This window comes from Chenopodium album, chromosome 1 (assembly GCF_948465745.1).
Source record: "Chenopodium album chromosome 1, dcCheAlbu1.1, whole genome shotgun sequence".
NCBI lineage: Eukaryota > Viridiplantae > Streptophyta > Magnoliopsida > Caryophyllales > Amaranthaceae > Chenopodium > Chenopodium album.
In genome coordinates, this window is record NC_137834.1 from 21,432,266 (window position 1) to 21,446,715 (window position 14,450).

The 14,450-nt window shown below is 33.9% G+C and overlaps 2 protein-coding genes across 3 annotated transcripts; both read left to right on the forward strand.

Moving 5' to 3' along the window:
* Nucleotides 1-2,842: 2,842 nt before the first annotated feature.
* Nucleotides 2,843-13,792, forward strand: LOC145571238 (uncharacterized). 2 transcript variants are annotated; one of them, XM_081630324.1, is made up of 10 exons: nt 2,843-2,991; nt 8,159-8,219; nt 9,957-10,024; nt 10,697-10,968; nt 11,068-11,719; nt 11,817-12,061; nt 12,176-12,379; nt 12,481-12,573; nt 12,674-12,790; nt 12,873-13,792. In XM_081630324.1, exons 5-9 carry the CDS (start codon nt 11,575-11,577, stop codon nt 12,725-12,727), a joined length of 741 nt encoding a protein of 246 aa, XP_081486450.1. In that variant the 5' UTR covers nt 2,843-2,991; nt 8,159-8,219; nt 9,957-10,024; nt 10,697-10,968; nt 11,068-11,574; the 3' UTR covers nt 12,728-12,790; nt 12,873-13,792. The 2 variants fall into 2 exon arrangements, with proteins under 2 accessions (XP_081486450.1, XP_081486491.1); XM_081630365.1 differs by lacking the exon at nt 9,957-10,024.
* On the forward strand, nt 4,747-5,787 carry LOC145629334 (uncharacterized). Its single transcript, XM_081681911.1, has 2 exons — nt 4,747-5,432; nt 5,541-5,787. The coding sequence occupies exons 1-2, from the start codon at nt 4,747-4,749 to the stop codon at nt 5,785-5,787; spliced, it is 933 nt and encodes a 310-aa protein (XP_081538037.1).
* Nucleotides 13,793-14,450: the final 658 nt, after the last annotated feature.

Sequence of the window (14,450 nt, forward strand, 5' to 3'; positions counted from 1 at the left end):
AATCAGCAATCAATCTGACGAAAAATGCAGTTTTCCACAGTTATAAGAAGCACATTGACATCCGACACCACTTCATTCGTGACTTAGTAGCAAAAGGTGTATTGAAGTGAAATTCTGTAGTACCAATCAACATGTAGCAGACATACTTACTAAGTGACTTGCTTCCATGAAACAAGAATGCTTCATATTGCAAATGGGAGTATGCAACTTTGAATCAAGGGGTTATGTTGGATAATTAGTGGAAGTAGTGCTTCAAAGTTGACTATTTGACTTTGCTTTAATTTAGGATTAATAAGTTAGTGGTTTTTTATTTGTTAGGAATTCTAGAAATTACTTCCTAAGTATAAGCATAACAGTAAGATTCGTGGGTTATGCTCCCACTTTATTTTCCTTTATTTTAGTTGAAGTTTGTTTGTTTGTTGCCTATATAAAGGCCCCTTTTATTTTTTAATCAAGTTACTAGTTATTGGCTCGGGTGATGCCCCGGGTCATTATAAATTTATTACTTTAATTGAACTATATATATTTTGGCTTGTTTAATTTGTCATTGAGAGCTTAAGAGCTTTTTTTTTTAATATGATAGCTTAAGTAGTTAGTTGTTTGTATGAGGTGGTTTGACACTTTGACCCTCCATATGTATAGGGTAAATGATAAATCAATCCAATGTGAAAAAAATATATATAATTGATAAATCAAATATGTATAAATGTCAATATATATATATAATGCACCCTACAAAATCACTCTATAATTACAATTGTAATATATATAAATAAAAACTTTTACTCTATATATATACAATCTTATGAATTAATGCATAAAAATATGGAGTAATGTTTAGTTTCTTACAAATTTTATTATTATGCAATCATTAAGGAGTTACATTCCAAGTTAGGGAAACTTAAATAGAGTGTTATGTATATGAAGAGTTTTTCAATTAAACAAAACATTAATATATAGAGGTTATGCATATATTGAGTTTTCAATCATTAATGAATTTGTATGATGTGGCGTCACAATATATGCCAAATCGCAAAATTGCTGACACATGGCAAAATAACATGTCTTGCTATGAGATATAATTGTGAAAAGATATAGATATTGTGAGTATATTTATATTAGGAAGATATGATAACCAGGAATATTAGGGTTAGGTATTCCTATTATTGTCTATATATATTGTAATGTAGCCAAAGAGAATGAATGGGAAAATACAATGGAAAATAACAGAGAACTATTTTCCCCAATATAATATTTAACATGGTATCAAGAGCCTAGGGAGATCCTAGGATGAACACGAGAGTTCGTGTGAGAGGAGAGAATGAAAAAAAAAACCTTAATCACGAGAGTTCGTATGAGAGGAGAGAATTAAAAAAAAAACTTAATCACGAGAGTTCATGTGAGAGGAGAGGATGAAAAACACGAGAGTTCGTGTGAGAGAATGAGAAAAACCTTAAACACGAGAGATTGTGTGAGAGGAGAAGAAAAATATGACAGGTTCGAAAAGAAACACGTTCTCGTTGTATTGATTGATGGGTTCGAAAAGGAAGACGTTCTCATCAAGGGGGAAAATATCTTAAACACACGAATTCGTGTAAGAGGAGTAATCAATTGCACGCAGTATTTGTTATTTGCGTCCAACACAGAGTTATTGTGAGAGTTCACAATACTAATTATTTTTTTAAACAACGTGGGTCAATGACTTGCGTGAGATATTGTGCACGAGAGTTCACAGCTTTTCTGTATGAGATTGTGAGAAATATTGTGAGAGTTCACAAATTATTATATTATTTTATTTATTTTTTTAAGTGACTTTGTTGAATTATATTGTTGATCATGGAGAAATTTGATGATTTTAATGAAGATGAATAATGTGGCATATATGCTGATCGAGTTCAAGAAGATTATTTTTGTGATTTTCGGTGGATCATTCGATGATTAGCAACTTGATGATGACATGAAGCAGGTTTTATTTTAATGTCCAAGTCGGACGTTCAAGATCTGCACCTCCGACTTGAGGGAGGGTATTGAGATAGGACATAGATTGTGATATGATATTATGAGAATAATATCATATGAGGTATTATTGTGAAAAGATATACGTGAGATATTGTGAATATATTTATATTAGGAAGATATGATAATCAGGAATATTAGGGTTAGGTATTCCTATTATTGTCTATATATATTGTAATATAGCCGAAGAGAATGAATGGAAAAATACAATGGAAAAATACAGTGAACTATTTTCCCCAATATAATATTTAACAAATACCCTTGAACGCACTAGTACATAATTGACTTTATGTATCACCGTTTGGTAACACTTTTTAAATTGCAAATTTATTATATTCATAAGTAACACTGTGGTAACATTTTTTTCTAATGTATCACTCACTGTAACATTTTTAATATAGGTATCATTACAAAGTAACACTTTTAAAATAGGTAACATTTTATAGTAACATTAAAAGGTGTTACCTTTTTATTTTTGAAAAAATAAAAAATTCAATTAAAAAAGTGATACAATAAGTGTTACTAGGATTTTTTTTTTTTAAAAAAAAAAAAAAAGTGTTACTAGGAACGTAAAAATTTGGGGTAAAATAATTACATTCCTAGTAACACTTACGTTCCTAGCATTATTTTGAATTCTACTTACGTTCCTATTTTGAAACCGCAAAAAGCATTATTTTACTTACGTTCCTAGCATTGAGTTTATTTTACAATATTTTGGGGTAAAATTTTACTTCTAGGTTATTATTGCCGCCAGAGTGAAATAAAAAATTTTGTAAAATTTTGGGCTAAAATAATGCTTGAAACCGCCAAAGAAGTAAAAAAAACACTCACTCGTCCTTGAATTTCCTCCTTCAGCAGCAGCGAACTGTGACGATCGCTATTTTCGTCCTTGAATTTCCTCCTTTAGGAGCAGCGAACTGTGACGATCTTGGGTATAATCGAAATCAAGCCTTATTTTCGTGCTTTCAATTGCAGGTAATCTCTGATTTATGGTAGTTGTTTTAATTTTTTTAGTTATTTATTTATTAATTTTCAAGAATCTATGAATTAATTATTCATTAATTTTCAAGAATCTATCGGAATCAAGTTTTTTTTATTTATTTATTTTTATGTTTTGTAATTGAAATTTAATTTAAGTTTGTAGAGAGGTTACATGCAAATTCATTAGTGTAAAATTGCAAAATGTGTGCGCATATAGTAGTGGAGGAAGAATGTTTTGTTAGAGTTTGGATGGAAGAGGTACCCGTGTGTGTATATGATGCTGTACTACAGGACATTATAAGTCTGATTTAATAAATTGCTACTGCTTCCTGTAAAAAAAAAAAAAAAGAATTAATGTTATATTCTGAGTTACTAGTTGATTATGTGAAACTTTGATCAGACAAAATAGTCTTCTTTCTATGGGTTTGTGATCAATTGTGTGTGCTTTTGTAGCATTCGATTAATTATGGTAATTATGTTGATGTTATGCAATGTCACGAAGCTGAACATATTTTCAAATTCATTAGAATCATTAGATGTTGTTTTGTTTAAAATGTTGAAAGAATCTGTGTTGGGTGTGTTAACCCGGGGCAGCCCGGTGCGAGCCTTAAAATTTGATGCTATTAGCCTTCATGACTTTATTAATTCCTAACTTGGTTCAATCATTCACCTATCAATATCAAAATAATGTATTAGGGAAGGTTAAATATCTTTAATTCTTAGAATTATAATATTGAACTATCTGTTCATAGTTTGTTTTTGCCATTGAAAAAACGTTGTACACTATCTTTTATACCAATATAAGCACTAAACATTTATGATGCTTGAAATTCACAAGTTTTGATTATAAGTACAGTGTTCTGCATCCTTTTCCGCTTCCAAACTGGTGTGTGTATTTATCTGCGTTATATAGAAAGATTGTAAGGGCGAATATTATTTAGGCTATGCAATTCAATGTTGGGTAAAATTCTGGTGTAACACACGCACAAAAAATATATAGAAATGAAGAGGGTATGCAGAAAACTAACCAGAGTACTAAACAGAACAACAATGAGATTACAACTGATCATCAATGATCTCTCAATTTATACCTCTACAAAACCTGAAAACTGGAGTAATATAATTTCATTTAAAAAAAAAAGGTTCAGTGTTGCAGATTTTTCTACAAATCACAAAATGAATATTTATGCTTTGTAGGATAAGGCCACGGTAATGACACCTCTGATTAGTCCTTCCCACCATATAATAAACTGAAGTTGTCAGAACTTTGACAGATTGGAATTTGAACAGAAATATTGAGACATACCTGTGTAGATTTTTTTTTTTTTTTTTTTTTTTTTTTTTTTTTTAAGTCAATGTTCTCAATAGTCATGTGGCTTGCAACATGATTTTCATTTTATATGTATGCATGTATATATGCTTGGCTTGTTGTGATGTGACTTGCAATCGAATGATTATTAGCTTGGGGTTATTACCCCGGAATTCTGATAGTAATTATGTTAGTAGCTAGTTTTTCAGTCATTATAACAGCTAGTTTAGAATAAGGTTTAATAAAATTAGTTTAGCTATAGTTTCATTTGATTAAGTCAGTTTTAGATTTTCTTTCCTTATTCAATACTTAAAGCTTGAAAGGGCTTGCCTTGGTCCTTGATTAAATATATTGTCATTCCTTTTATAAATGTTAAAATTATATGCCAATATTTTAAATCTTTAAATTCGTTGTGTTTAAATTTTGATAAAGGAGACGAAATGAGTAGTTGGACCAACTTCTTACAATCTAGTCATGAGTATGAGAAAGGTGTAGAGGATTATTTAGATAAAGAGTTCTCTTCACGAGCAATTGGAGATCAAATTACTTGCCCTTTTAAGGTGTGCTATCATCGCTTTTGGCATCGTAGAGAGACAGTGTTCAATCATTTGATTGCAAATGGGATTGAGCCTGGCAGCACTGAAGGATGGCATTGTTATGAAAAGGGCATGTCATCAACATCAAATACTAAGAGGGATGTTGAAGACATGCATGATGATATTGAACGTCTGATATATGATGTTCATAGAGATGTGGCAGAAAGGTGTGAAGGTGTTGGAGATGAGCCGAATGATGAGGCTAAGAAGTTTTATAAGTTAGTTGAAGATGGTAAACAAGAGTTATATCCTGGGTGCAAAAAATTTTTAAAGCTATCATTTATTATTCGTTTTTACCTTTTGAAGTGTACTCATGGGTTAACTAATATAGCAATTTCAGAGTTTTTGGAGCTTTTTCGAGAAGTGTTACCGCATGCATCCAATTTTCCTAACTCTTTTAATGAGGCAAAGAAATTGATAAAAGATCTGGGTCTTCATTATGACAAGATTGATGCATGTTGTAATGATTGTATGCTATATTGGAAGGAGCATGAAGCTACCACGTCTTGCTATGTTTGTCATGCTCCAAGGTAGAAAGAAACACAGACTGAATCTCAAGAAGATATTAGCAATCAACCACCTAAGAAAGTGCATTAAGTCCCTGAAAAAGTTCTTTGGCATTTCCCTCTTAAACCAAGGCTTCAAAGGTTGTACATGTGTTCAGAAACAACAGAGCTAATGAGGTGGCACGATGAAGAAAGAAAGAAAAATGAGTTATTGCGGCATCCCGCTGATGGTGAGGCATGGAAAGAGTTTGACCAAAAGTACCCAGATTTTTCTAGTGAGACACATAATGTTCGTTTGGGCCTTGCAAGTGACGGATTCAATCCATTTCGAACTATGAACACACAACATAGTAAAGCTGCATGCATCTTAAATGTTTGATGCTTCTCCGCATCATAGGTGTCTAACCCATACTCCCACAAATCTTTGAGTTCTTGAACCAATGGTTGAAGATAGACATCAATGTCATTTCTAATCATCCTTGGCGGCATGATATGGTGTCTTTTAATGGGGAAAAGGAAGAGAGGACATCTCCAGATCCTTTAACAGGGGATCAAATTTTAAGCTTGTTGGAAAACTGGGAAAACAAGTTTGGAAAGTTACAACCAAAGAAGAAATATGTAGATTGTCCTTGGAGAAAGTCCTCTGTCTTCCACACTTTGCCTTATTGGAAAGATTGTGGTTGTCGTCATCATTTGGATGTCATGCACATCGAAAAAAATGTATGTGATAATGTGCTGGCAACTTTGTTAGACGTACCTGGAAAGTCAAAAGATCATCATAAGGCTCGATTAGATCTGCAAGAAATGGGTATAAGGGAAGAACTACATCCTATAGATACAGATGACGTGCGGTATGTTTTACTGCCCAAAGCATCATTCTCAATGACAAAGGAAGAGAAAAGCATATTTTGTAGTGTTTTGAAGAAGGCAAAGCTGCCTCAAGGTTGTGCATCAAATATTGCAAGGTGTGTACAAGTCAAGGAGGGGAAAATATCAGGGTACAAGAGTCATGATGCCCATATAATAATGCAACACTTGCTTCCGTCAGCAATTAGAAAAACTTTACCAAAGCACGTTGCTTTACCTCTTATGAGATTGAGTGGCTTTTTTAGGGAAATATGCAAGAGAGTCATCAATCCGAAAGATTTGGATCCCCTTCAAGCAGGAATTGTCGAGACTCTTTGTGAACTAGAAAGAATATTTCCACCTTCTTTTTTGACATAATGATCCACTTACCAATTCATTTGGTTGATGAAATCAAGCGTGGTGGACCGGTGTGTGATTGTTGGATGTACCCTATAGAAAGGTACCTCGGAAAGTTAAAATCATATGTTAAAAACCGATGTCGCCCTGAGGCTTCTATAGCGGAAGGTTATTTGGCTGAAGAGTGCTTGATATTTTGCTCTAGGTATTTGAATGCTAGTGTAAAGAAACGATCTAAGTGGTTTAACAAAAGTCAAGAGAAAACTGATGAAATTGATGAAGAATCACCTTTATTCCCTAAGGCAGGTTATCCTTTTGGGAGGAAAAAGAAAGGGAAGAAGAAAGGGAAGGCATACACTCTTGATTCAGACACAATGGCTCTAGCACATCGTTATGTGTTGTTTAATTGTGAAGATGACCAAGTTGAGAATTATATCAAGTGAGTAATTTTTTTAATATCTTATCAACTGTGTTTACATTTATATTGTTTTATTACCTTACTTATATGGTTAATACTATGAAGGGAACATGAAGAGTTTGTGAAGAAGAAGTCTAGAGACAAACGAAAAAGAAGGTGGAAAGAGGCGCAAGAGCATAGCAATGAATTCATGGTTTGGTTTAGAGAAAAGGTTGTGGTGGATAATGTCTCGGATCATATTAAGTGGCTATCAAAAGGTCCTTCTACTATTGCAAGGAGGTACACCGGATATTTTTGCAATGGATATAAGTTCTACACTAGAGATCATGATGAAAGGTGTAAAACTCAAAATAGTGGAGTCTCTTTAACCGCTTTGACTCCAAGCTTTGCAAGTAGCAAGGATCACAATCCTGTTCTTGGTAATGTGACATATTATGGGGCTATAAAATCGATAATTGAGGTCGATTATTGGAGTGAATTTAATGTTGTGTTGTTCGAGTGTGATTGGTTCCATGTGGAAGTAGATGATTATGGACTCACTTGCGTTAACTTTAAGAAATTGTGTTCTAAAGATGATCCTTTTGTCTTGGAATCACAAGTGCATCAAGTGTTCTACACTCAAGACGACCTTGAAGAAGATTGGCATTATGTGCACAGAAGTTTGCCAAGAGACTTTTTTTATGCCGAGGGGCAATCTGAACACACATATATGAATGAAGTTCGTGAACCCGCAGAGGATGTAATTCTGGCTACTGATGGAGATGAACACCAAAGTTGGTGCAGAGAAGCTCCTTATGACAGAGTTGAGGTGCCCGTTGACCATGAAAGGAGGGATCATAATCTCGAAGAAAGTTCCGATAAAGATGAAACTGATTGGGATTGGATGGAACCATCAAAGTGACATGTTTAGATTATTTTTTTTATAATAATTATCCTTCGTTTGAACTTATTATTTAGATTTGACAAACTATTATTGAAGTGTTCTATTTTTCTGTTAGAACTTGTTTTCTTATGAAATTTATAAGTTGTTAAATTTAGTGTTGTGCTACAGAATTTACTCTAACCTTTATATAAATTATTAAATTTATTTGAGGTTTGATACTATAGTGACAGTATTTACCTTTGGCAGTTTTGAGCTGTGTGGTATCTTGGTGCTCGGGCAGCAGGTTAGTTGTGTGGGCTTCACTAAGGTACTTTATATTATTTACATAACTTCAATGAACTTTAATCTTTGCACTGCATGATTATAAATGATCAGACTTTAGTTCTAGGAAGATTAATTTGCGTCACACTTTTTGCAAGATTTATAAAGCTAGCGTGTGAGGTAAATTAATCTTGCTAACAGTCTAAGTCTGAGTATTCGCAAGATCAATATATGACTAAGACTATTAGCTAATCAGAGTTTTATTGCAATTTGGTGCTCAGGTGCTTTTAGGTGCTTTTTCTGTGCTTAGGTGCTTGGGAATTTTGGTACCTTTGAGTATACTGAAATCCAGCGCTGAATTCAGAACTGAAATCCAGAGCTGAATTCAGAACTGGAATCCAGAGCTGAATTAAGAACTGGAATCCAGAGCTGAATTCAGAGCTGGAATTCAGAGCTGAATTCAGAACTGAAATCCAGAGCTGAATTCCGAACTGAAATCCAGAGCTGAATTCTGAACTGAAATCCAGAACTGAATTTAGTGTTGAATTTCAAAACTGAAATTCAGAGGTGAATTCAGAACTGAAATCCAGAGCTGAATTCAGAACTGAAATCCAGAGCTGAATTCAGAACTGAAATCCAGAGCTGAATTCAGAACTGAAATCCAGAGCTGAATTCAGAACTGAAATTCAGAACTGAATTCAGTGCTGAATTTCAGAACTGAAATTCAGAGCTAATTCAGAACATGTGAATTGATTATGAGCATGAGAATTGAATGATTAGAGTTGTGATTAGTCCCTTACATTTTAATGAACCTGATGCAACTGTTTGTTGTATGAGTCATGCGTGGGGAGTAATTTGATCTCTTGACTTGTGTTGTATATTTAATTCTGTCATTATAAATGAGAGTTTTTTTGATGAAATTGTGATCTGACTTGTGTTGAAATTCCATGTGATCTGACTTGTGATCTGACGTGGATACGGGTATTTAACTTAAGTACTAGTATAATTTTCATAACATGGTTAGCTAGTCACTGAGAAATTGAGCACAAAAAGAGCAACTCAGCACCTGACTTCACATAAGGATTAGGACATGCATGTAAAAACAACAAAGAAGAAGAAAACAAACCTTATGACCTGCAAAGGTTTTAACAGGGCTGCTTTCCCCGACTTTACATACATAAATCATGTTATCTGTAGAGCTTGTTGCAAAAGAAACATTGTTCTGCCAGTCAATATCTAAGGTCGGACCTACAAAAAACAGAGCTCAAGTATAATGCACATATAAAACTATCTTAAAAGCTAAAATAAATCCATTGAAAAGTCAATAACATTTTTTACAGGTTTGTATTCCCTTTCTTTTCTCTCTCAGAGACTCAGACCTTTTATTATAAACTGCTATATTGTTTGTTGTTCTCCACTATCATCAGCTTGCAGCCCCTTATTAGACTTTTTATTTTTCCACCTTTCTGTTACCCTTTTACATGAAGATCTTAACTATCTTTGGTTGTTTGTGCTACTTGAGAATGGCTGCTGTTTTATTTTTGAAATATTCTTTCCAGCAAGGATGGTTTACTGGGTTCAGGTTTGTTAGCTTTGTTTTAGTGCCTATTTGGCCTAAAATCTGATTTTATGTTCTTGAAGCTGTTATTAGAGTTATTGCTGGCTTCAGTGTGCGCTTCTGTGTATCAAATACTCTGTAAGATTTGTGTTTTAGACCCCAATCTCCTGAGTTCAGAGTAGTGACTTCTAGCTCCTTTTCTACTGTCTTGACTTTGTTCTGCAGATTTCAGCTCATGTTGCTGTCTTCGTGACTGGTTCAGAGTTTTGAAGTTGCTGATTTTATGTTTATAAGTATGTCATAATTCTTAGCTTGCCCCTGTGGCTTCTTGTTATTGTTGTGCAAAGCCTGTGTTTTAGTTACGATATGCTGGTTGTCTAACAGTTTGTACCCATGTCTCTTCATTTGCTAGACAAGTTGCTGGGTATATATTCAGATAGCTTTATCTAGGTATGTATATAACAACCTTTGAGGGCTTTGACCAATTCCAAAAAGAAATTGTCCTTATTATGTTGTGAAATTACACAAAGCCATGGATTGTGTCTATTAATGGTTTTAAACTTCTTACTCGTACACAATAACTGCATAACATTGTTGCATGCTTAATACGAAGTATATATGTGATTGCATTTCCTGCATTCAAAGAAGCAGTAAGGTATGAGAATCAAGTGGGAACTGGATGGTAGAAAATTAGAGATCCCACCCTCTCAACTAAGAGGTTGGAGGTTCAATTCCCATCACCCCAACCTGTCAAATAATCAACTCTCTGTATATACCTTGCATAATATAAACTAAGTTTTGCTTACTTGGACCTTTTTTTTTAGTTGGTTTTTGGATTACTTATCAGACTATCAGGTTACTATATAAATATAATAGAGAATTCTGAATTTTGTGTCACTTGTGCTGACTGCTGAGTTTTTGTTCTGGTGGAATTTCTAACTGACTGCCTTCTGTGTTCTTTGTAGGAAGAAAGATTTAGATGGCAGAATATGAGAAACTTAGACAAAAAACTATAGAACAAAATAGAATCAGGATGAAGGATTTAGGGGTTACATCCATGGCTTATGAAATGAAACAGTCAATGAAGGGATCGAAACAAACGAAAAAAAGGAAGAAGGTGACTAAAGATACTGACGAGTATACACCTGATGAAGAGGGTGAACTGAACCACTCAAGTGAAGAGGATGAAAATGAGATAAGGAAAAATGTTGTAAACTTGAGATCTCGTTCAAAGAAGGTGGTAAAACTTTTTTTTTACAACTTAATTTTGTGAATCATAACTGTTCAAAAATCATGTAATACTTGTTTAATGATTCTCGTGAATACTAAATTTCAGGTTGTGGCATTGAGAGGGAAGATAACCACAAACACTAAGGACACGACATGTGTCTCTTCAGTACCAATGGCTAATCAAATTAAGATGCATCTTCAAGACACCGAGAGACAACACTCTGATCAAGGATTACAAGGGAGAGATTCAACACAAAGAAAAATCCAATTGGCCAAGTCTACTGCACAGAAAAAATCAGGAATCCATAATCAGCAAGAGAAATAGGTTGGGATTGGGAATGGTATCCAAACTAAGGCAGGGCAGAGTAAGACAGTGGTTGCCCCTGGTTCACTCAGTGCTTATAGGCAAATGCAAACACAGTTACGTGAAAAAGAGAGGAGAGCAAAACAAAGTGATTTATTACTACGAAGACAACTACGACCTGTTAACATGACTAGTTCACAGCCTGTTAACATGGCTAGTTCAGATTGGCATTTAGGGAGTTCATAAGCACAAAGTTTTTCACAACCACAAAGATTTGGACATGACTTACAGGAGGATTATGAGAATCATATGGGTTCAAATGAACGCATTTTGGAACAATATGATGATGAAGAAGATGCTTTTAGTGAGGATTTGAGTACTCTTACCCCTGAGGAGCTAGGAATAATGCAAGATGTACCACTAATGAATCAAGAGCAAGAAAGTGAACAAATAGGTAATGATCACTATCATTCCGTTCTAAATATTTTAAGATAGATATGTTAAGAGCAATATATGATTTTAATGACTTTGTCGAGTTAATATTCATGTAGCACCTTCAAAAAGTAAGCGAACTAGAGGACCAACTATGTGTAAAGATGTCCATGAATGGACATTAGAGGAGCGTAAGCCTATTGTTCTTAATGAAATGGGAAAGCCTATTGGTCCCGATGATAAGACTATGAATACATTTACAAGATTCTTAGGGACTTTAGCTCGTAATTCTTCTCTAGCACCGTTGAACAAGATTAGTTGGCATTATGTTCCGGACAAGGAACAAATTTGGAGTTACGTGAAGGTATGCACCTTTTTTTTTAAATGGTGTGATTTGATTAGTTTATGTGCTATTATATGTCAAGTGGCTGACGTAATTTATTGCTTCCTAATTTGTTTAATATTTTACTTAATACAGAAGAAATACATAATCTCGGAAAAAGGTAAAGATTGTGTTTTGACATCCGTGGGAAGGCTGTGGCGTAGATATAAATTTAGTGTAAAGGCAACACACTTTAATCCGTACGACAATGATGGTGATAGGTTGGCAAATCCACCTAATACAATTCCAGAAGCACATTTCAAAGAGTTGCTAGAATTTTGGAATTTGGAACCAGTCCAGGTAGAGTTATGTTGTTTGTTTCCATTTATATTACAATTGTTTATTTCTTTCTCAAATTGAAATGTGTTAAACTATGAACCGTGTGCTATGCATGCATGCAGGAAGACAACCAGAAGAAAAGGGAAATAAGTATAGATAAAAAAGATAGGCACACCATGGGTCCTATGACTTTAGCGAGGAAACATCATAAATTGGTATATTTTTATACCATTTTTCCTTCTATATCTTTCTCACTAGGATCATGTAAACAATATTCATTCAATTCTTATTTGGATGTGTTTTTTTTTATTCCAGCAACAACTAGATGTTGAAAAAAAGCCACCATCCTTGGCACTCATGTACAAATAAAGTCGTAAAAGGAAAGTAGATAAGAAATACAAAACATCTTATGAGCCAACCCAAAGTAACATTGTAAGTCCTGTTGTTTGCATATTTTTTTGAATATGATTATTTATCTCAAATTAGTTGTTTGATTGTTAGATTCCCATTATAGGACAAGATGGAGGAGGTACAAATTCAAAGTGAAATTGATGGAGAGTTGCATACTATGAAGTAATGAATAAACCAAATAACTTTGGCCATAGAAAAAAGCAACCAGGGATATGTTCACTAAGGGGAAAGAGCAACAATCCAATAATTCCCGATGAGTTCTTAAAGCCCTATACATAGGATCAAACGGATGAAGATGAAGAATTGGGATAGCAATTGATGATCAACAAGAACTTTCTTTTACTGCTTTTTTGCTACTGTTACCGCTATTTTGCTGCTGTTTTGATCTGTTTTGCTGCTGTTTCGAGCTATTTTGCTGCTGTTTTGCTACAACTGTTGTCTCTGTTGCTGTTTTGCTGCTGTTTTGAGCTTTTTTGCTGCTGTTTTGAGCTGTTTTGCTGCTGTTTTGGTCTATGTTGCTGTTTTCAGCAGTTTTGAGCTGTTTTGCTGTTGTTTCGCGCTGTTTTGGCTGCTATTTCGAGCTGTTTTGCTGCTGTTTCGAGCTGTTTTGCTGCTACTGCTGTCTCTATTGCTGTTTTCAGCTGTTTTGCTGTTGTTTTGCTGCTGAATCTTGCTCATTCGGTTGCCAACTCATGTCTACTACTGCCGGTTGCTGCCAATTCATGTCTGCTATTGCTGGAAGCTTCCACTACTGTCTACTGGTAGTTGCTGCTAAAGACTGCTGATGACATTTGCCGTTCTGCTAGCTAGCTGTGTAGCTACTGCTATACGCTGTTATTATTATTGTTTTTTTTATTGTTATCGTTGTCTTTTTTCAAATTGGAAGTTTTTTGTTTTTCCTTACTTTTTCCAAGCTAGAGATCGAACTTAATATTCTTTGTGTTTGGATTATTATATTGTTTGGCCAAACATTTAAATTGGTGTTTATGGATTTTTTTTGTGAGAAATATGAAGTTATTTCAATCCAAATTATTTTCTATTATGTGTTGATTATGCATTCATATAGTTGTTGTACATATAATTTATGTTTTCTTGTATTTTTCAAAAAATAAAAAATAATAATAATAAATGTTACCTATTAATCTATAAAATGTTACAATACTTTGTAAAAAGTGATACATAATGTCGAATAAAGTGCTACTATATGTCAAAACATGATTGAAAAATGTTACCTAATAATCAACAAAGTGTTACATTAGTTCGAAAAAGTGATACATAATGTCGGATAAAGTGATACTATATGATTGAAAAATGTTACTAAAAATAAGTAAGTGTTACATAAAAAATAAATAGTAACACTTTAGAAATGATACTAATAATGTTAAAAGTGATACATAAAAGGGTTTATAATAACACTTTTAAAAGTGTTACCTAATGTTACCCAAAGTGTTACATAAGACCTTTGGTAACATGGGTGGATGTATCACCCAATAAAGTGTTACCAATTGTCTATAATAACACTTTTACCACTTTGTGTAACACTTTTAGGGTGTTACTTAAGGTTAATTATGTACTAGTGACGGTACTGTAGGGAATATTTCAAGCGTTATCCCTAAGTTAAACCCCACTGTAATCATACACTAAAGTACGGTGGCGTCCAAAGGGAAAGAAGCTAGAGCAA

What these genes read in the sequence shown, in the direction of transcription:
- LOC145629334 (XM_081681911.1), top strand. Translation starts at nt 4,747, where the DNA reads ATGAGTAGTTGGACCAACTTCTTACAATCTAGTCATGAGTATGAGAAA. An exon ending in TATGTTTGTCATGCTCCAAG is followed by an intron (nt 5,433 to 5,540) that starts GTAGAAAGAAAC and finishes TCTTAAACCAAG; the next exon opens with GCTTCAAAGGTTGTACATGT.
- LOC145571238 (XM_081630324.1), top strand. Translation starts at nt 11,575, where the DNA reads ATGGGTTCAAATGAACGCATTTTGGAACAATATGATGATGAAGAAGAT. An exon ending in GCAAGAAAGTGAACAAATAG is followed by an intron (nt 11,720 to 11,816) that starts GTAATGATCACT and finishes ATATTCATGTAG; the next exon opens with CACCTTCAAAAAGTAAGCGA. An exon ending in GGAATTTGGAACCAGTCCAG is followed by an intron (nt 12,380 to 12,480) that starts GTAGAGTTATGT and finishes GCATGCATGCAG; the next exon opens with GAAGACAACCAGAAGAAAAG.